At 40.8% G+C, this 23,211-nt stretch overlaps 1 protein-coding gene and 1 long non-coding RNA gene across 3 annotated transcripts in view; one reads left to right on the top strand and one right to left on the bottom strand.

Moving 5' to 3' along the window:
- LOC113837583 overlaps positions 1-20,547 on the top strand; it is a 26,762-nt gene extending 6,215 nt beyond the window's left edge. For both annotated transcript variants that reach the window (XR_003488260.2, XR_003488261.2), the window contains exons 4-6: positions 16,721-16,929; positions 17,833-17,914; positions 20,443-20,547. This is a non-coding gene — a long non-coding RNA (uncharacterized LOC113837583). The remainder of the gene's footprint in view (positions 1-16,720; positions 16,930-17,832; positions 17,915-20,442) is intronic.
- LOC100766637 overlaps positions 15,548-23,211 on the bottom strand; it is a 21,594-nt gene continuing 13,930 nt past the window's right edge. The window contains exons 8-9 of the mRNA XM_027432060.2: positions 21,843-21,992; positions 15,548-15,838 (exon numbers count right to left, since the gene is read on the bottom strand). Coding sequence (XP_027287861.1) covers positions 15,548-15,838; positions 21,843-21,992 — 441 coding nt within the window. The remainder of the gene's footprint in view (positions 15,839-21,842; positions 21,993-23,211) is intronic.

Below are 23,211 nucleotides of genomic sequence, written 5' to 3'. Positions count from 1 at the left end.
AAAAATATCAAGTCAAAGCAGGAGAGATGGCTCAGCATTTAAGAGCACTCACTGCTCTTGCAGAAGACTAGGGTTCACTTCTCAGCACTCATGTGGTGGCTCAGAACAGTCTATAACTCCAGTTCATTGGGGCTTGACATCTTTTTCTGACCCCTGTGGACACAAGGCACACATGTGGTGTACATGCATATATGCAGGCAAAGCACTCAGAAATGTACAATTAAATACATACATCTAAAAAGAGTATTTAAAATTGGTTCTGATTATCTTATTTAATATGTCTTAAAATGATTGTCTAATGTACAAGTTAAAAACAAATCTTAATGTTTCAAAGCCAAGCAAAACTGAATTACTATAATAAGGATGTCTTTCCTTCTGTCGGCTTATACCACCTCATTTCATAGAAATTTTATAAAGCCAGTCCCGCAAATTTCTCTGGATCAGTCGCATTTGTTAGCCCATGGCAAAGCAAATAGAAATAGTCAAGGGGAAAATTTTGGCCTTTTAGTGTTATCTGTTTTTCTCTTCTGTAATTAAACTACCACCTCATGGCTCCATTTGACGTAGAAAAGCTTATTTCAGATGAGCAAACCATTGAGAATTGAACCTAGTCAGCGATGACCTTAGATGACCTTGAGATTCCAGACTTGCACATGATCCCTTGTTTTTCTCCTCCTGAGTTAATAGTTCAGCTTGGAGCGTGCTAAACTTCATGACTTTGTCAGCACCACACTTTACTTGGAAGGATCACTTAAAGCCACCCATGGTATACATTAACTCAGAAAGATAAAGACTGTTTTTCCGCAGGTGATTGTTGATGCCTTTAGTTCGAACTTTGCATCAAGAGGTTGCTTTGAATCATTTTTCTCCTGCTAAGTTTCTTTTCTTTTCTTTTCTCTTCTTCCTTCCTTCCTTCCTTCCTTCCTTCCTTCCTTCCTTTCTTTATTCCTTCCATTCCCCCTCCCTCCCTCCTTCCTCCCTCCCTCCCCCCCTCTCGTTCTTTCATTTTTTTTGGTTTTTTGAGACAGGGTTTCTCTATGTAGCTTTGAAGGCTATCTTGGAACTCACTCTGTAGACCAGGCTGCCTGAACTCACACAGATCCACCTGCCTCTGCCTCCCAAGTGCTATGATTAAAGGCATGTGCCACCAACTCCCAGCTCCAGCTAAGTTTCTTATGTTTGTAATTTCCACCCAGAGTCTACATTTTACTAGAATTGATAAACTATTTATTAATTGCCATATTTAAGAGAACAAGCCAGTATTTCTTCAAAGTATATATCTAAATTGTTTAATGCTAGACATGAGGTTGCTTGTATTATTTCCCTACTTTTGTAGAGTTTTGAATGTTTCCTTAATAAAATAATTCTTTAGCCAGGCATTGGTGGTGCAAACCTTTAATGCCAGCACTTGGGAGACAGAGGCAAGCAGATCTCTGTGAGTTCAAGGCCAGCCTGGTCTTCAGAGCGAGTGCCAGGATAGGCTCCAAAGCTACACAGAGAAACTGTCTCAAAAAGCCAAAATAAAATAAAAATAATTCTGTAAAGAAGAAAAATTAAAAAGTGTTTCATCAGTCATGGATTAGAATACAACATGGGTTTCTCTTTAGAAGAGTACTTCTTAAGACATCGGGTGTAGTTTATACTCTTTAGTAGGCATGGGCCATGTCAAATTGAAAAACCAAAAACAGAACTTCTCTACTAGATACTGATAAGGTCTCCTTAAAGGACAGCCTCTTCTCACCTCTTGCCCTCCACCAGATGCCATAAGAAGCCTTTGCTGTAATGAGCTACTGTAAGTGACGTCTTACAGTCCTTCAGGCAATTAGGACCAGAGAAAGGTTGAGAACCACAGAAAGAACTTTCCACTCATTGGTGAAACTGTTAGCCGGAAGGCAGAAAATCACAGGCAAATGGACACTAGAGGCAAGAGAGGGCTGAGAGTATATGAGAGATTTGCACTCACCCTCCGTGAGTGCTGTAGAAGGCAAAGCTGCTACGGAAACAGGAGATCAGATTGCAGAGTATGAGACAGAGGATGTCATATCTATTTTTAAAAGATGCTTTTTTCCTACCTTAGTTACAGGTTGGTTTTTTGCTTTTTTGAGACAAGGTTTCTCTATAGCTATGGAGCCTGTCCTGAAAACTCGCTCTGTAGACCAGGCTGGACTCAAACTCACAGAGATACACCTGCTTTTTCCTCCTGAGTACTGGGTTTTTAAGAGCAGGAAGACCATCTGAAAGCAAAGTATGTGAACATGCACATGTGTGTGAAAGTGCAAACGTTTAAAGAATAGGTATCTTACCGTCCTGCTTACAATGGCAGGTTCTACAAACTACGCATTGAAACAGTGCTTTTGATCTATTTGCAGCAGTGTTTTACCATATGGCTAAGCAAGTGAGGCTGTTTATATACTTCTGTGACAGAGCAGATACGGCTTCAAATATGGGGACCTCAGAGGACGTGTTCCTTCAAGACCCTGAGGTTGAGGTAAAACGATTAATAATTGAGAACCGAGAAGAGAGTAAGAACAGTTCCTAAAAGGTACAAACCCGCTCCCAGCCTGGAGTTCTGGGTGGGATGGCAGTGAGACCCAGGAGGGTACAGCCAGCTTTCAATAAAGCCGGTCTGTGAAACTTGGCTAAGAGGACAGAGAAAAATTGATGTTTGCTCCAGAGTGGGGCTGTCAGCTGTGCTCACCGCCTCACCAGGCTCCCAGCTGTAAACAAAAGTCCTGGCCCTTCATGGCACTGCAGAGCAGTCCAGGCTGGCGTAAGTCTCTGAGGACAGCTAGACCATTCTCTCATCCTGGCTGACAACCAGGAGACAGAAGAAACAATAGAAGGTAGAGTGGGGGAAGGGGCACAATTGCAAGGGCGTGAGGAGTAGAGACCAATTGGGAGGGAGTTGTGTATTTCAGATCTTAGATCTTTTGATGAAAATAGTAGAAACATTTTAGGAAAAGCAGACCCCTTCCCTGTGTAAACCTTCCAGGTAATAGGGAATCACAAAGGGGGCTTCAGAGACTCCAGTGTAGCATCCACTCCTTCATTAGCAGACATGCATGCTCATCTCCATGCTAGCTATTCTGGGTGATACTAAAGTAATAGAGGACAGCTTACACATTCAAGGGTCTCATAAGGAGTTTAGGGATATGTGTGACGTTGAGCCTTAACACCAAATAGACTTTGTTTCTTTGTTTCTGAGACAGGGTTTCATGTAGCCCAGGCTACCTTTGAACTTGCTATGTAGCCAAAGGTGGCCTTGTACTCTTGAATATCCCTCCTGCCTCATATCCACAGTGCTGGGATTAGAAGCACATAATACTGTGCTCGGCAAATAATAGACATTTAAAAATACTAAGTGACAAACTTGGAATAGAATTATCGAAGCAATATATCTGGCTATGATCACAGAAAGTGGGATTTGAGAGAAGTGCCATAAGTTAGACATGATGGCTATGACATAAAGGCATCTGGTATTTCAGGCAGAACAACATTATTAGTAAAATTGAGACCTGCTTTGACTGAAGCAATAGGTTAATATGCCACAGACTCTCTTCATTTCTTACCTCCTTACATTCCTCATCATGGCTAATCCAGTATTCAAGTCTCCCTGTAAGTGTCGCTTGCTCACAGTGTTCCTGCCTTATCTCCAGGACCAAGTTAAGGACCTTGTTTTCTGTTACTATAGCACCCTCTGCTTTTGCCTTTTCAAGATACCACCATTTTCACTTGATGAACTAAGCAAGTTTCTCTACATTATACAAGTCAGGAAGATTTGTTTGATTGTTTTTCCCTTTCTTTAGGCAAAATTTAAAACTGTTCTTTCACTTGCCCTTTTAAAACTGTCTAGCTACTGCTCAGCACTGGAGGGAGAGGCAGGCAGATCTCTGTGATTTTCAGTCCGGCATAGTGACTTACATAGTGACTTACAGGATAGCTGGGGCTATATAGAAAAATCCTGTCTCAAAACAAACAACAAAACCCCATCTTACTCCTGACATCTTTGTTTCTTTGGATGTTTCTGTTCCTTTTTCTTTATTCAGGTTACAAGTCTCTGTTCCAGGAAAGATTTCTGGGACATCTTTCCCAGCTTCCACCATAGATACATTGTCCACAATACCTGCACATTTACTCCATTTTTCTACTAGCTAACAACTTAATCAAATTTTATCTCTCCTGCCATACTGTAGGACCTGTGAGGGCAGGGGATGCTTTTCTTCACTATATATTGTACTTGGCACATGACAGAAAGTACTCCATGAACATTTGTGAATGAATCCAAAGGAAATGACACAATATTGGTAGGTGAAAGCCAATCTAAAGCTTGATTTATATGTGTGGAAAAAAATCTTTTAGAAGTTTTCATTTTTAAGGGGAGAGATTTTTTTTGCCCACAAGAAACTGTTTTAATTATTTTTGATGAATTATTCTACATAAATCTTCATACCACTCTATTCTTCTGCAATGTAGCATGCTTAACTTGTACACAGTGTCAAATATACCTTAGATTTTAGTTGTATCATCAACTATATGCTAACATTCAGCACTTTAAAATTGACCTCGTTGACATTCTATGCTGCTTACAGTGATTTATTTTTCTCCATTTTTTATTTGAATTAGAAACAAGATTGTTTTACATGTCAATCCCAGTTCCCTCTCCCTCCCCTCCTCCCCTGCCCCCACTAACTAACACCTACCCATCCCATACCCTTTCTGCTCCCCATGGAGGGTGAGGCCTTCCATAGGGGGTTCAGAGTCTATCATATCCTCTGGGATAGGGCCTGGGCCCTCCCCTGTGTGTCTTGGCTCAGGGAGTATCCCTCTGTGTGAAATGGATTCCCAAAGTCCACACCTATACTAGGGATAAGTACTGATCTACTACAAGAGGCCCCATAGATTTCCGAGGTCTCCTCACTGACACCCATGTTCATGGGGTCTGGAAGGGGAGAGAATTATTTTAAAATCACCTTTTTACCAGGTGGTGGTGGCACACATCTTTGATCCCAGCACTCAGGAAGCAGAGGCAGCCAGATCTCTGTGAGTTCAAGGCCAGCCTGATCTACAGAGCATGTTCTTGGACAATCAGGGCTACACAGAGAAATCCTTTCTCAAAAATAAGTAAATAAATAAATGGAATTCCTTTTTTGTTTGTTTTTCGAGACAGGGTTTCTCTGTGGCTTTGGAGCTGTCCTGGAACTAGCTCTTGCAGACCAGGATGGTCTCAAACTCACAGAGATCCACCCACCTCTGCCTCCTGAGTGCTGGAGGCCACCAACACCCGGCTAATAAATGGAATTCTTATGTGTGTTAAGCAAGCACTAGGCTACATTTCTAGTCCTTGAAGTACCACTGACCTTTGTAAGATTAACAGAGAATGCAAGCCTTAGCCTATTCCTGATTCTTGCTGTTCCATTGTCTTGTGCTTTTATGTTCTCTACCTCTCTGTTACTTCCATGACCCTCCCCTCCCCTCCACAAGCATAAGATTTACATGTCAGCTTCCTAAACAAAAAAATTGGCAGTAGGACCAGATACTCGTGTTTCTACAGGTGCAGTTGCTCATTCAGCATTTACTTATTGCCTGCCTTCATTGTACCAAGCTTGGTACTCATATCTACAGGTAAAAACCTCCTGTTTGTCTTAATGAAGCTCCTACTTGCATGAATACCTTACACTGGTCACTCGGGGGTAGCTTTAAACTCCTGGTGAAGGGAATTGTCTTACCTGGCTCAGCAAAGAAAGACTTTATAATACTAGATCCTGTCAAGTAATTCAGCCTCATAAGCAGACCTTCTGTGTATCTGGGCACTCAGAGATTGGATGCTTATGCCGGTTTACACTAAAGTTTCCTCCTTCCCTGTAGATCCAAAATAGTAGAGTAGAGAATATCTAGAGGACATTCAGGTGGTAGCCATTCCTTATTATTTTCAGAGTGGTCTTACTAAGGCAAATGGTCCAACAAGTTTCATCTCTTAAATCAAGCACAGTAGAGGAACTTACAGGAAAGGGTTTGGTTTTAACAATAGACTACTAAAGGATCTCCCCTATACTCTTGAGTGGGTCTAAAGCAAGAACATAGCTTCTGAGGACAATTAGAAGACATCCTGTCATTGGGATAGGTATTAATGCCAGGGTATTGGCTTCTTTCCATCTTTGATTTGGGTCCCAAGTGGTTTAGGAGGCTGCCAAATGAGGATGTCAGTGGGGCAATACATACCTATCACTGTTCACAACAGACCACAATGTCTTATAATCCTAGTACCTGATACAACAGGAGGATCTTCTCTAACAAACTCTTCTTTAACAAATTTAAGATTATTGAGGACTTGACTGAAAGCTTAGGCCCCCATTTTAACTTCTCTCAACCCTAAGATGAATGAAAAGACAAAGCAATATTGTAGCTAAACTAGTTATCACTTGGTTAAAGAATAACAGCAGGCAGTGACATTTTGAAGACATATTTGTTAGTTTAATTCCCCTTTTCTCTTACTTGGTTCCTTTTCCCTGAATATGAATGACTCTATCACCAGGAGATCTCGAAGAAAGTTTGTGTATAGGTGAAAGAGCTTTAGTCTGTGATTAATTGCTCTTCTTAGGTCTCTTTTGGGTTAAGAAAGTTCATCCTGAATCTCGGGTCCGTCAACTGGCAATAACAGATTAGGTTCCTGTCATGGGAAAAGCTAAAGGAAATAGAAATCTAATGGATCCCTAAACTCATGAACCTCTGGTGATGGAAACTGCATTTCTGCAAGTGGAGCTCAGCATGGTCTTTTACCCCATAATATTGTCATATATCAACCCAAAGTTTGTGCTCTCCTCCTTCTGCAGGAACTTGTGCTTTCTTGCAGGTGTCCGGCAAAAGATGAGGAAGGCAGAGGCTGAGGACTAAGTGGTTAACCATCCACTCCCACAAACTACATTAGCACAAATCGGTTGCAGACTAAGCCAGAACAGTCCAAATGAATGTGTGTAGCTAATAAGTGACACTTTGTTAGGGAACAAAGGGAAGTTAAAACAAGGGCCTGAGCTTTCAGTCAAGCCCTCCCTCGATAACCTTGTGTTTGATAAAGATACAAGACTGAATGATTAGAGAAGACCCTTTTGTTGTGTCATGTGCTAGAATTATAAGATATTGTGGTCTGTTCCCTGGGGTCTGTTACAGGAAAACCTATGAGGTTTTTGAGAAGAGTCAGATATTTGTTACTCTTTGTGAAAATGACATGAGCACTCAGGATAACAGATGTATTACTGTGACCAAGGTCCAAAGCATTCTTGTTCTTCTTAATGGTATGAGCTGTGTATCTAACAGTGATTCTCGTATCTGACATGGTTCAAGAATTGTAAGAAACTGAATGGGCGTTGGTGATGTACACTCATAATCCCAGCACTCGGGAAGTAGAGGCAGGTGAATCTCTGAGTTTGAGGCCAGCTTGGTCTACAGAGCAAGTTCCAGGATGGCCAAGATTACACAGAGAAACCGTCTCAAAAGAACAACAAAAATTAATGATGAGAAGCTGAGGACTGATACGACAGAGGTCAGCTTGTGGACGTTGTTAGCAATTGTAAAGGAAAGTATGTTAACACATATTTTTGGACTTTTATAGGATGATTAGTTGAAAAGGGAATTACAGTAAGAAAGATACCTAATTATTAGATTTTTATTACAGCTGGTTTTTTTTCTTTAGTCTATTTGCTCCTGTGATGAGTAGTCTTCTTTGTCAAGTTGGCTGGAGTTAGGATAATCTAGGAAATTACTGAGGACACATGTGGGTATACTTCTGTTAAGGCATTTCCAGGGAGGGTTACCTGAAGGGAAGATCTAGTTCTAATGTGGGTGGCACCATCCCCTTGGCCAGGGTCTCAGATTGACTCCAAGGGATAAGAGAAGAAAACCAGCAAAGGATCAACAGTCCCGTCTCTGCTTCCTGTGTGCTACTCAATAAACAGCTCGCATTTTGGTCAGCCTTCATGTGGGTGCTGTCACTCTTACCACCATGATGCTTTACCTAAGCATGTGGGGTTAGGAGACCATGGACAAAAAGCTACTGAAATCATAAGCCAAAACATATCTTCCCCCTCTTGAGTTGTTTATGTCAGGAATTTTGGTCATGGAATTAACAAGCCCGGTCATATACCCCCAAACAAGACTTTCATATATCAGCCCGATAATACACCTGGAGCACTCCTTGACATTAGATGGCTTATATCTGAAAGTCATAGATAAGACAGTTTGGATTTTCACAAAATTTAAAGCAGCAGTAAAAGTAGAAAACTGTGTCCTCACCTCCACCAAAATGTTGCAGCAAAGCATTATATAAGATAAAAGTCCATTACTCTGATTGAATATGTATATGTGTGAATGTGGTAGGGTGCCTGCTTTTTCTTTCCACAAGACCTTGGGGATTGTTGAAGATGATTTGAAAATCTCTTGCTCAGTTGATAAGGCAATGTACTGAGAAAGAATAAACTTGAGTGTTGCTTCTGTTATGAGACTAGAGTAAATTACTTCAATATTTTTAGTCTTCCACCCTCACTTCTTGCCTGAATACATGGTTATCTTACCACAAAGGTTTACTTTCAGGATGAAATGCTACTGAAATCTTGGCAACCCCCCCAACCACCCAAAACAAAACATGGAAGAATGCATGTCACTTGAATAATATGACCCTTTTCAAGGAAAGTATATTTGGAAAGAGTTGGCATTGCAATTCACTGGCTGAAGTTTTTTTTAAAGAGTTTCATTGTTCATTACTTAGAAATTATATAGCAAACACTAATTCATTTTATGTAATGGATTTGGTATGGGTCATACAATGATAAATGTGTTTTGATTCCTAGCTTCAAATTTAAATTTCTTTGTGAGAAACACAAGCAAAACAGCATATGTAATCTTATAGCTGCATATAAAGAGCTATGTACAGAGCATTATTGGTGAGTCTAAATCTGTCTGAATATTGGGCTTGAGAATACTTCACAGAAAACATGGTTTCTGGCAGAGTCTTGACAGATTAAAAAAAATCCCTGAAGTGGCAGAAGTCAAGGCAAGTGTTTAAACACTAGGGAATAACATATGCAGAATCATGCATTGTGAGACAGGATCTGTTATCTGTGCCTGGATTCAAGATTCTGTAGATAGATCACCATGATTAAATGGAGAATGCATTTTGGAGACTGGAGTGATAAAAGAGAGTAAGTAAAAAGCACTGGTGGGGACCAGAGGGAAAATACAGTATAGGCCATTTGAGGAACGTGGGCTTTTTCCTTAGGTGAGGAGGAAGCTGTCAATGAATTGAAAACTCAGCTGTGGGAGAAATGGACCATTTGTGGTGAAATTGACACTAGTGTGGAAGGTAGGAAAACCTCGGACTCAGTAGTTGAAGAAAATAAAGTCACAGAAAAGGGGAAGTATTTGAAAAGTAGAGTATTCAGTAGGATTTGATGATTGCTTTATTTGAGGGCTATGAAAGGAATTGTTAAAGATCTTTGACTCTAAGATGTCTGGCATAGGTGACTGAGTAGGTAGATTCCCTACTTGTCAGGAGGGAGGATTGGAAAACAAGTTTAGCAGTGTTGGAAGAACATTGTGAATTGTTCAGTTCTGGGAATGTTGAGTTTGGGATGTTTGTGGAATTCAGTTAGTAATTAAGAAAATTAAGCATACTTGTTGTTCTAGCCATGGAAACGGGTTACAGACACTGAAGCTTTAGTATACAGTGAACAGCTGTGAACATGGGAATGAATGGAATGTCTGAAGACATGGGGGCTGGGGAGATGGTTCAGTATGGAATACCACTTGCTGCATAAGCAGGAGGACCTGAGTTATAAATCCAAGAATGGGCAGGGCAGTGGTGGCACACACATTTAATCCCAGCACTTGGGAAGCAGAGGCAGGAGGATCTCTGTGAGTCTGAGGCCAGCCTGGTCTACAGTGCAAGTTCCAAGACAGCCAGTGCTAAGCAGAGAAACCCTGTCTTGAAAAACAAAACAAATCCAAGAAGTTCTGGTGATAAATGCCTGTAAGCCCAGCATTTGTGGGGTTGAGACAGGCAGATCTTGGGAGCTAGTGGGCAGCCTACCTAGCCAAGTAAGCACTCAGTTCAGTGAGAGACCTGGTGCCAAGGAAATAAGTCAGACAGTGATAGCAGAAGACATTCAATGTCCTCCTGTGACCTCCACATACATGCATATAGGTGCACACACCTGCATAGTTATATATACGTGCTACACACACACACACACACACACACACACACACACACACACACACACACACACACACACACACACACACACACACACAAATAAAAAATGGTCAGAGAAGCAAGGGAAGAAATTGGAGAATGAAAGCCATGGGAGAACAGATACCAAAGCAGATATGGCAGCTCTGACAAATGTTAGAGCAAAACATGACAGAAAAGTTTTGACTTAATATAGCCATTATGAAGGAAGTGTAAGGAATGTGGAAGGAACATTTGAAGAATGGGTAGGAGGAAGAAGCAAGAGATTACAGCGTACTCAGGAATAATTGGTGTGGTGGGGGTGTGGGAATCATAGTGAAGGCATTCTTCTTAAGGAACTTGATGGTAACTGGAAGTGGAGCACGAGAATAATACCTCCAGAGAAATCCAAAGTCAAATGGACAGTAGTTTCTATTCTTAATTTTGAGAGATTCATTCTTATCTACCCCATTTCTCTGTTGTTTGATGTTGGCAACATGATGTTGTGGTCTACAAATTTGCTGAACCAAATTCATACCTATCCTGTGACATAGGCAGCCTGTTAGCTGCAGATTATAGATGCCTGCAAGCAAACAAAGCGTAAAAAAACTGACTAAGGCTCAGCAATTTCCCATGGATAGTTTTTAAAGTATGCTATATCTCAGTAGATGTCTAGTGCCACTGAAAATATAAAAAAAGGTGAGTTTAGCCTGGCCTTTTTGTGAATGTGTTTTTAGAGAGAATCCCACACTAAATTTGGATATTTGAAGTCCTAAACAAGTCCAAGTGTTAGAAATTTGACAGGTGTAGAATAGAGATTTTAGGCAATAGCTAATTTTTACTGTGTGCCAAATTCTGAATTAAATACCTACATTGTGAAATTCCCCCAGCAACACTATGACGTAGTTACTATTAGCTTCAGTGAACAGATGTGAGACTGAAGTACAGAATAGTTTAGTAATTTGGTCAAGGTCATATAGTTACTGGGTTCTGGATTTCTTCGAGCATTTGAACTTGTAAAAGAGTAAACTGAGGCTGAGGTAATTGTCATTCAAATTTAGGCTTTATCTGGCACTAAAGAACTACACGGTCTTAAGCATTGAATTGTCTAGTAAAATAGAGAATATGCTTGTATTTTTCCAGATCCATTCTGTAAGACAAGAATAGTCCCTGGTTTTAGAAGATGGCAAGAATTTCCCATTATTCCAGGAAATTAATACTGAGACCTGTTTTTAAATAACATACCACAGAGTATAACACAGCAGGGCAGTTGCATAAAACTTTACAGTGAAAATAGAGGGTACAAAAAAAGAGCTACTTGGGAGTGGTAATGGTTGAGTTCTCATGGGACTTCTTTAAGCGGCTTCATGTTGGCAGACTTTCTTTGCCTTCCATGGGGAGGATTCTTTGTGAGGGTGAATTGACTCAGAAGCCATTCTTCCCTTGACTTAAGATCTGCTAACGAGCTGTTCTGACTAATAAGCCATCAGCCCATATTTGTAGACTATAAACATTATTCTAACTGGAGACTGGTAGAGCAGACTATGAGGCTGGGAGGAACATCTTAATTGCTTTCTCTTCAGAGATGACTGTCTCCTCAACGGAAACAACATGTAGAACAGGGGAAGTAGATGGTTACACTGCTGAAATTCCCACTACTGTACTCACTTGTCACTGACAATGTTTATCTAGTGATTGGGATTTTAATTATAGCTTGATCCCAGTCCTGATATATGGTGTATTATTAATTATTATGTATTATTAATGTATTAATAAGAACATTATAATTCTTTTTTTCAGTGATGCAAACTTGTAATTTTGTTTCTGTTATACCTGGAGACTACAGTGTATGTACATAGCTATATGAACTCTGATTTTGTAGGATTTCTTCCAGATCTCTTTTTCTGTGTTCAATAAATTAATGGAAAGGGAATGAGCAGAAACACATGTGGTATAGCAAGTGGGAAGATAGGCTTTTATTCTAATTACACATATTGTATATTGCTAGGTACCAGAGCTGTGCAGACTAACAAGTTATATAAAATGCATCTCTTGCCCTCAAAAAGCTTATTCTTCCATTGAACCAGTGAGTGGAACCTTGCTTCCTAACCCCTAGGTGGTTCCTGAACTAGATTGGTTAGTGTTCCTTAATGGTGCAGCCTAACAAGATTAATCCCAGAGTAGTGAAGTACAATTTTTGAGATTTTGGTATCCAGAAATAATGAGATAAGACTAATAATGCCAACACTGACATAAACAGTAAGAGTGGTGGGAGGACACAAAAAAATCCAAAAGAAGTAATACATTGTAAATAGTGTTGAGAGGGGCATTTGAATGGCTCAGCAAAGAAGAGAAAGTATCTTTAAATCGGTCTAACACTTTAAACAGAAGGGTACCTGTTCTTGTACAATAGGTGGGAAAATGCTCATAGGAAAGATAAAGGGATACATTTTATTCACTACATTTCTTCCACTTAGAAAGTTTCTTTTTGCTTGGCGTGTGAATTTTCAGAGAGAGCAAACGGACCTAATAGTAGGTTAAAGGGAAAGAAGAGGCTAAACCACTGGCATTCCATAAGGCAGAACAAACTGGAAGGAAGATGGAAGCACCAATAGCCTTAACAACTGAATAAATAAAGCTTTTCCTCTTGAAAAAAATTATGAAATATTTATCCAATATTAAATATTAAAAAAGAATTAATGAAAATATCCAAAACACTTTGTCATCATAGGATGCCCCCCATTTAAAAATGCTGTTTAAATCTCAGAATCACATCAGATGTGATTCAGGCAGAAATTAGTATTGGTCTGGGGAAGGGTAAGTACTGCAAGAGAGCTGATAAGTGGACATGACCTCCGAGTGAGGTCAATTCATTGGTAAGGAGGATCCAAATTTAACAATTTTGTGATTGAACAGATTGCTAAATGTCAAACCCCTTCAGTGAGACCTAGCATTTCTCCAGTCCCTGTACATTTGTGGGAAGAATAAAGAAAATGAAAGCCATTTGTACTGGATCCAATATTGGCATTATGCAAATACTTTTTCTGCCTAGGGGCTCCAGTGAGAAGGAGAGTACCTTCCACCTGGCATTGGCTCTGAGTGGCTTTGTGAATTCCTTTGGTCTATTATGTTGGTTGGTACTTTGGCTTCTTCGGCACCCAGCACCAGCTGATGGCCTGATCTGAGTCCCAGTTGGACAGCCTTTATTGCTCAGTACTGTAGCTGTCTCCAGAGCATTGTTCTTGAGACTCCCAACAGGGCAGATTTGTGTAGTTGGCCCATCTGGACAAGATCTGTAACAAGTAGAGCTCTGTGCAGTAAGCTCATCTCCATAGTCCACCCCCGCCACCATCCCCGCCTCCGGGCTGCAGCAGCCTGACACCCCAGCCCCACCAGGGACAGTATCAAAGAGATACTCTCTGCTCCTTTCAAAAGGGCATTGCTTGTGGCCTCTCATTGATTGGCACTACCTGGGCAGAAATGGGAATATAGGGGCTCTCTTCCCTTTTCAATCTAATCTCCTCCTATAAACCAGTTTTAAAATTTGTGTTTCTTGGTATGAGAGTGGTAATGTGGCCAATAAAAGCAATTTCTAGATCTGAATGTAGTAGTACATGCTGTTAATCCTAACACCAGGGAGGCTGAGACAGGAGGATTATGAGTTCAAGACTAACCTGGGCTGCAAGTAAATTCCAGGGTATGTTAAGATGTACAGAAACGCCTTGTGGAAAGAAAGATAAATAAACAAACAAATGAATAAATAAATCTAGGGTAGCTACCTTGGTCATTCCAAAGTACTGTCTTCAAAATCAAGGGAGACCAAAGGGTATCTCAATGAATAAGACAAATTCGATATGAAAATGGAGAAAGAAGGCTGGTTTTGTTCTTGTACGATAGCATTTACATTGATCATGGAATTAAGAATACTATGTGAAATGAAGCAGTGAGAAACAGATGAGAGGGAGATGGAGAGAGAAAGGAGAGATGAAAGGGAAGGAGGAGAGCCCTATTACATAGTTAATTATTATTCTGGGTCCAGAGAAAAGGACCCAGTAGTTCAAGAGGTTGTTTGTGTATTCCAACTGCTATCCTCACATTTTTATCTTTCTCGTCTCATTTCTGTGTTCTTCACAGTAAGATTACTTCAAAGAACTCATTGTACCAGGCCCATGCGTTCCTATGATATAGAGTTACACACCAACCCACTCTCTTCTGACCTTTTTTGTAGCCTTATTTAAATCCTATAGAAGAAGAAAGGGAAGCACAAAAGGGTAAAGAAACGATCCAAAATATGGCCCTCCAGCTTGTACTGGAGTTCTCTAGATGCCTAGATAGAGACACCCTCTACATGCCTAATTCCTCCTCAGGAACTTTGAAACCTACGCTATCAAAAACAAGGTTGCACAGCACCATTGTTTGCTTGCCAAGAGGAGGTGCAGAAGAAAGTTAGGAGGTCCTGCAAAATAGGGACTTTGGAGAAAAAGAAGAAACAACAACCTTAATAGTTTCTCTAAAGCTTGTTTCTATACTCCACTCTTCTTAGGTTTTAGTACTTTTCATCTCCTTTTTCCTAGATCAGCAAATAAATTTCTTAAAGCATAAGCTTCCCCCCTTTCCTACTGAGCAGCATAACAAAACCTGTGACCATGTTAATTGATTAAGGACTAGAACAAATATGCCTGGGAAGAAGTTTAGGTAGATCTGGAAGGGTAGACTTTCTGAGAGTCTTAGGTTGTTGCCCCAGTTCAGAAAGTAATAACTTTTCTAGAAGTGAACCTCTCTGTTGGACCATATACCAGTGCCCTAGCCCAGCGCACCCTATGACTGCCCACATTCTTGTTAAGTGGTGGGCAATCTGTGCCTTTGTCTTTCTATCAGTAAGGGCATCTGACTAGGTCATTCAGAGAAGTGTTTGTGGACTGAAACGACTCCATATTTGAGCTTGCAGTAGGAGGGAGAGAAGTGTCAAATAGAGGGCAGGCTCTGAATGGAAGATGACAAAAACCAAGAATCCAGTAGTCTAAATATTCTTCACAGAAGGTCCCCAGCAATGACAGAAAGTCATTCTGGAATCAGGCAGATGGACAAACAATGAGAGATGGCAGAGTAAGCAGTAAATCTGGATTGGGTAGATAAGCCATGTTTGTAAGTATAGCCACCTTTGGCACTAGGCAGTTCCCATATAGCTTGGGAACTGGTGATTGAAGTTATGAGTGGGAGGTCAAGCAGGAACTGTTTAAGCTCCTGATAGAGTTTGATGGAAGGGGGAAAAGCCCACCTGGGTGAAAGCAGGAAGCCAGCAGCTATACATTATAGCCTCCACCCTATTCATAGTGCCTGGTGGATATCTTCTGACCTTAGAACTTTATAGACAACCCAATAGAAGATATTAAAGACAAGAAAAGTAAAGGGGAAGACAGCCCTGGAGATGGTGTCAATTCTCTTGGCTCGATCCACATAGAGTTTCCTCATGGTTTCTCCCTCCTTTCGAAGAGGGGCCGGAGGTTGGGGATTATAAATGCTGGAACCTTCCATTGGACCTCCATCCCTTGCTTGTAGGCAGTGTCCTAGGCCATAGCCACGAAAATAGAAGCGGCTTTCTCTTATGATATCTTCTTCCTAGAATTACAGAAGATAAAAGGTAGTATTTGAGGCCAAAGTAAAAGCCAAACCACACATAAATGTCTCAAATGCAATGTAATACAGGCAAATGGCTCACTACACTGGCCCACTAAATGCTTTTTGTTGATCACAAAATTATTTTAAAAATGCATATATATGCATATGCTAAGCAGCTATATGTACATAAGTGATATGATTTAATATAGACATACCTTTTGAAAATGTTCAGTATCATTTGAAGTCATCTAAAATCCACCAAAGTGTCAACATTTCAATGTCATATTATTTCTAACAGGTAAACAGAACAACAAAAAACCACCAGGCAGTGAAACTGAGATATTTCGGCTTGGTGAAATTGACTTTAATGAATTTACAAAGCTTTAGAATTAGTTTGTTTTGTATATAATAGTTTTAAAAATGATTTTGACTTAAAGCTAAGAATTCTAAATGTTTTAAATGACCAAGTGAGCTAGACAAAGTAGCTTAAGGTTGATCACTCTTATGAAGATCTGTATATTTCTTTACAAATTAGCTGATCTGAGAAGGGAATGAGTAAATCTACAGTATCACTTGTTACCCAATGTGCATCACATTTCTATACAAAGCACGCCTTTTCAGAGTCACATTAACAGAGAGGAGGTGCATTTTAAGTAAGTAGTAAAGAGTATGGTGTAGACAGCAGAAAGTCTATCAGTACAGCCATTGACTGACAACACTGAGTAGCTGTGATGCAGCGGGAAGCAGGAAGTAAGGGCAGAAAGAGATAAAAGAGATAGAAGAGGGAGGAGGAAGAAGAGGGGAAAGTACCTATCATAAGAGTTTTACTTATGTAAGTAGCCCTCAGCCTCTGAACTTATTTACCCTATTTCTTCATTTTAGGGCAGATATGAGAAATATGTCCTTCGAATAGAAGATGATTCTATAAATTAAAAGTATTGATTTTTCTGCAGTAAAAGCTTCAGCTAAGTGATTGCCTGAAATGAAATATCCTTCCATAGTATGTTTTCACCTACCAACTCAAGTTTGCCCAGAACTGAGGAGGTCCCAGAGACTAGAGTCTCTCATCACTAACACTGGAGCAGTTCAAGGTAAAACAGGAAGAGTAAGTCACCTGGTATAGTGATATTAGTTACCTGTTACAGTTATATAAATTATCAGAACAAGATACATACATATTGTGTGGAAATGTAACGTGTATATATTTAAAATATGCACAAAGAAGGTGAAGAAGGTGTTAAACATTTTGTACACATTTGAGGGACATTGTGGGATCTTTATAACAAGGACTCTGCAGCTACAGAACCCAATTGAAAAATAGTTTTATAGATAAGATATATTGGTATGGTTTGTCGTATAACTCTTGACTATTACGTCACCCAAAATGGAACTGTTATGAGGGCAAGCCTGGTACTGGGCATCAGCAGTGAACAAACTGAGGTCAGAAATTCACAAACAAACCCTATTCCTTCCTCTGCCACCTGATAGCTATATTCTGAGTGACAGGCAGCATGCCTAGAATCTAATAGACACTCAGCAGATGTCTGTTGAATGGACCACAGACCTGATGAAGCACATGCTTCAGGATATAATGAATGGAGTGGCTTTTTGGTTTTGTGGTGCCAGTGTCTTGTCAGGGTCCACTCAGAAGAGAATCTCACTCAGTCATGAAATACTTGGCAGGAAAACAAGTACTATTTGCCCCACTATACAATGACTCCATAGCCTTTGGCTTCTGCAAAGGGATTAGCACTTTGAACATAGGAAAAAGTTTAAGTCTTCCCACCAGAGAGCTTTGCGCTCCTGTTCTTGATTTATCAGGGTCTTCAGAGAGAGTTGTATGTGTGTATGTCAGAGGCAGTTCACTCTCCTGCTCTTCAACTTGGAACTGATACAGTTTGGCAGCCTGGAGGCTTTGCTCACCTCTCCTTTTAGCATCTTTTATCATAGAACTTGACTCATCTCACATGCATTAATTTTCGAAATTTCTACAGCAGAAGTTTGCTGGGTCCATTTTACAGATAAAGAACCAGAGGCAAGCCAAGTATCTCAGGAGGAATTGAAAAAATGAGTTGGGTAAGTAAAGTTAAAAAAAATCTTCCTAGCATTCCAGTTCAGGACCCTGTACCACACTCTTCACCTAGCCCCCCAAGTAGAAGATACAACTACAGAATATAGGTATTGATAAAAAAATCTTCTAAAGCAGAAAGTTAGATCCAACTGCTATTTTTGTTTTTATAAATCCTATTATTTCTCCTTTTACCCAGTAAATCTGAGAGAAATTATTTGGAACTATTTCCCTGGCTAGAAAAAGTAATTTCATACAGAAGACAAAATATATCCAATAAAGTAATCTGCTCTTGGCTCTTTTTAATTTTAATATGTACCTTTTAAGACTGGCCAGCAAAGATGGGTAGCCTAAAATTCAAGGATAAAGGGGTTTCCATGTTAGATATTTATGACAAATTCTGCATGGTTAGTACTTGTATATATATTGGAGAGGGACAATGTGCCATTAAATATTACTTTGCTATTTCCATGGTTATTGAAATAGAGTTGAATTTTTTTCTACATATCTAGAAGCAGAGTGCTGAGAGGCTAGAGAAGGAAGCTATACCCAAGTCAACCTGGGAAATAAATGCCCAGTGGAGAAGGTGGGGTATGAAGATGAGAAAGAGTGATGAATATTCAAGGGAGACAGGCAGGAAAAAAAGAAACTGGAGATGGGTAGAGTAGTCAGTGGAAGATGGAGAGGTGAACAAGGTTCTGAAAGTAAGTCCCTGAGAGGATTTGCTGGTATTTTGTAATTTTTCTAGTTCTCAAGTTACTGTATTAATAATAGCCAGAAGTTTTGTCTGTCCCATTTGACAGCCTTTGCCATTGGCTGCTGTGTTCAGAGCCAGGGGCTAACCCTGCAGGGATGATGAGAAAAGGGTTTCACCCTTTCCTCTGAATCAATTAGACCATGTGGGAAGACAAAGCGGAAACACCTCAAAAATGCCCATTATTTTAAGCAGTGCTGCAGAAGAAGGCCATCGAGCATGGGAGACTGATTGAGGAGAGGTTAGAAAAAAATGACAAGCTCCAGAGCTGGGTGGACAGTTGACTGGCTCCTGGAGAACCCTATCTTGACCTTGACTCTGGGCTCCTGAGAATTGTATTTCTTTCCTTTTCCATGGGGTTTTCTCAAGCTGAAGGTTTCTAGTTCTTTTACTGGAACATCAAAGCCCTAAAAGAGGGTCCAGACAAATATGAGCTCTCTATCGACTTGTTAGCCAGTGTAGGGCCTCCAATTCCTGAATAGTTCCACTGGGGTTGCATTAGCTTTAGGAAACTTAAGAAAGGGATATTATTAATGGCACAGATTTAGTTTTCAGGTTTTATTCACATTAATAATAAGCCACAGTCCACTTTTAGGCAAGCTATAGCGTCCTAAGTAGGCATCAAGCTACTGCTAACTTAGTAATAACTGAGTACTGTGGCTCACTCTATAATAAGCCCATGGCCAACCTGCATATACATACGAGCAGATGGAATGTGGGCAGTGGCTGTTTGGATGGGTACAGGGTAAGGGTTGGGACTCAGGTCAAGCTGAGAAGCTCTGTAGTAACTATAGCAATCTTTGTTACTTGGATATTAACACAGGCATTTTAGGTAGAAAAGGGAGTCTGGACTGTTTAATGACCTGCTCTTCTTTCCTAGGAAAAACATCAAAATCAAAACCTCCTATGAATGAATCTAAGATTTTGGTCCCTGCAGACAAGTTTCACACAACTAAAGAAGAGACCTGTATAGTTATTTTAGAAAAGGGGAAATTCTGTTTTCTTCCCTTCTGCTTATCTCTGTATGTGTTTTCCTATCCCCACTATGAGGCAGGAAATCTTATAGGCAGGTCTCTGGAAGAAAGAATCTTATTCAAAGAGATGCAGTTGTAGATCCATCCACTGGAGGGCTCACTATTTAGGAACCATGAAGGAACTAAAGAGCAAAGAATTGGTATTCAGAAAAATCTATGTAAGAGCCATCCCTGTGTTCCCCCAAAAGAAATGTGAAATCATGCAGTTTGTGTGGTCATTGGAAGTCATATGGTAGGGGTGCTTCAGGAGCAGCTGAGGTGTGAGTTGGGTGTTAGGAAGAACAAAGACTCCTTGCAATAGTATGTCTCAGATAGGCTATAGTCAGACTTTCTATGTGTTACTGTGAATCAAACCCAAGATTTATGTATATGCTAGGCAAGCACTCTGCCGCTGAGCTGCATCCATTGCCCCCTAGAGTCAAGATTTTTAACAGTGGGTTTGAGTAATTTGTTTTCTGTCCTCTAATAGCAATTATGTGCTTGGCCTTTTGATTTTGAAGCCTCTGGATTAGGTAGAAAACAAGGAGTCAAAGCTTGAGACATTGTGTCTCTAAAGATTAAGCAACTAGTAGCAAGGCCTTCAGCTTTGCCATAATTGTAGCTTGCTTTTCTCTGGGTAGCCCAGGCACTTCGGTTGTCATGACAACTTACCTAGCACCTATTGTCTGGGCAATTGAGGGAAAACTGCTTCTGTTGTCATGACAACTTCCTCTTCTATCTCCCCTTGGTGATCTCTCTGCTATGGAAGAAATGGAGCTAAAAAACAAGAATGAGGCCGAACACCACGTCAAGCCTAACAACTGCGAAGTGCCTGAGGAAGACCAGGACAAATTCCACCAGTCAGAAGAGGCAAGTAGTGATCTTTCCATTCCAATTCAAGTATGGGGACCAACTTCAGTGCTCCCCTTGAAAGATACCAGTAGGACAACTTGGAGTAACTTCCTTCTTGATGTGAGGAAAACCAGAAATAGTTATTACTGTAAGCACTGCAGCTTGGATGGAAAGAGATCCTGGCAGTCGGGAGCCCAGGAATACCACACAGTCACCTTAAGTGTGGGAGCTTACAGCCCTGCTCCAGGGCAAAGTTTCCCCAATGTAACCACCGAGTAGGGGAGGGTTTCCCTATAGATCTACTCTGCTCTGGCCCCTGCTAAGGTTGTTGCCTCTCTTCTCCACTCCATTCCAGCAAAGGAAGGTCTCACCAAAACCTCATTGAAGAGATTTATTGGGAGGGAAACATCCAGGAGGTGGCTGCCTCTGCCAGGATGGAAAAAGGCAGCTCCCAACTGAACAGGCACAGGGCTTATATAGAGTTTCTAAGGGGTGGAGTTTTTCCAGGGTGAAGAGTTTCAGGTGGGAGCTAGTTGGATTTCAACTTCTGAGCTTGCATGAGCTCAGAGCTGGGCTGGATTTCATGCTCAGGTATTACTTGGTTTCATGCTCAGGGATTGGTTTTTTTGTGTGTGTGTGCTGAGTTGTCAGGGGCAGAATGTGTTTCTTTGGCTCTGGTTTCAGGGCCAAAGTGTGTTTCTTTCACTGGTTCCTTTTAGCCTTTTGGCTCTGGTTTCAGGGACAGAGTGTGTTTCTTTCACTGGCTCTGGTTTCAGGGCCAAAGTGTGTTTTTTGGCGTTGGTTTCAGGGTCAGGTTGTATTTTTTTGCTGTCCCTTTTACCCTACAGTTACTTCTCAAAGCAATAGCATTTGTGCTAAGTCAAAAGGTTCTAATACTGGCAAATACGTGTTTGTTTTATTGAGACAGGGTCTATATGTAGTCCTGGCTGTCCTGGAACTTGCTATGTAGACTAAGCTGACCTTAAATTCAGAGATACCCCTGCCTCTGCCTCCCAAGTGCTGGTATTAAAGGCATGTGCCACCATGCCTAGCCCTGGCTAACATGTTTTAAGCACTTACTATATGCCATACTCTTAATCCCTCTACTGCCTTATTGTGGTTAATGTCCCATTAGATAGATAAACAGAACTGGAGAAACTAAGTACTTAATTTACTATCATCAGTCTGAGACTAGAATCTAGGATTCCTGATTGCCCAGTAATAAAGCCCTGGATTGGGACTCAGTTTGTGGGAGGAGTAATAGGGAGGTAGGAGTCCAAAGGAGAAGGGAAATGGAACCCCCCTGTTGGTACTCACCATGCGTTGCCGTCTCTGCCTTCTACGAAGTCTCATAAATTCCTTGTGCTGACGAGAGACAAAATTGACTGCAGCATACTCAAGCAAGGCAGCGAATACAAAGAGCAGGCATACAGCCATCCAGATGTCAATTGCCTTCACATAGGATACCTGCAACACAACAGAGCAATTATCCTTTCTGGAGTCCTTCCACGGACTGTCCAGTGGATTTCCAGCCCATTTCAATTGCTTGTTCAGTTTTATCCTGAAACTTCTGTGGTTTTAAACAAGTCTATCAGGTCATTTATGTTTATCTGAAGGCCTGTGTCAAAGAGACTGAGCTATCCATCATCCTTTAGCTCACAGCCTTCTCCACTTCTGCTTTTATGAGCCTTCCCCCCATTCTTCATTTTCTTTATTTATTCTTTTTGCTTTTCTGTTTCACCTTCTGATTCTTCCTTTTCAGTAAATAGCAATAATCAAAATCATACTTGTTTGCTGTTTTATATCCCCTGGGTTTCTCATAGCCATGGTGATAATTAGGGAGGGCTCAGTTCACAATTCCCATGTGAGGTGTGTGGAGACATTTAATACTCAGAGGTCACTTACTTAGAAGGTAGTGTTAAAACTGGGAGATTCTGAGCTTTCAAATCAGTGACCTTGCATTTACCTAGCCTTCTACATCCATATTCTCTTGTTGATCTTGTAGAGTTTCTGCTGCCTTTGCAGGAGTCACTGCCGAGGGATGGAGTGAAATGGTAAGCTAAGGCTTTACCTTGGAGAGAATGGCAGAATCCTGAGAGAGTGCCACCTAGCTCTTGTCATGACACTTCAGTAATTGCAAGGCACTCTTGGCATCCACCCATTTGGCTCTTACTGTGCTCCTCTTAATACCTGCCTTTGACAGCTTTTAAGAGTGTTTGTCTTCCTTTTCCCTAGTAAAGGTTGAACAGCAACCTCTCCAGGAACAGGGTATAGCTAGGTGGGTCTAAGAAGAGGGACAGAACTTTAGTACTTTGAGATTCTCTCATTTCCATAACCAGAGGGATTCCCTGTGCAGTTTTGAGCTCACTCCATAGACATATAGAGTGTCAGGAGTGGGATTCGTGAAAAGTGACTTGTTTGTATCAGCTTCTATATTATAAGGCACTGAGAGTGCTGCAGATCCCGGGTAAGGCAAAGGTTTCATTGGATAGAATCTATTGTTGGCTGTCTGTGATAGTGGAGATTGAACCCATGACTTCATGCATTACAGGCATAGTGTGTTACCGATAAGCTATAACCCTAACCTCCCATCTTAGTGATTCCTAACTGGAAAAAAACTGCTCCACCCACAAGAGCATTTAGCAGTGTTTACCAAAATTTTTGGCAGCATGCTTTTAGAGTGGTG

The sequence above is a fragment of the Cricetulus griseus genome, chromosome X (genome assembly GCF_003668045.3).
Source record: "Cricetulus griseus strain 17A/GY chromosome X, alternate assembly CriGri-PICRH-1.0, whole genome shotgun sequence".
Classification (NCBI taxonomy): domain Eukaryota; kingdom Metazoa; phylum Chordata; class Mammalia; order Rodentia; family Cricetidae; genus Cricetulus; species Cricetulus griseus.
The sequence above is the reverse complement of the archived record's forward strand: the minus strand, read 5'-3'. Positions and strand labels throughout refer to the sequence as shown.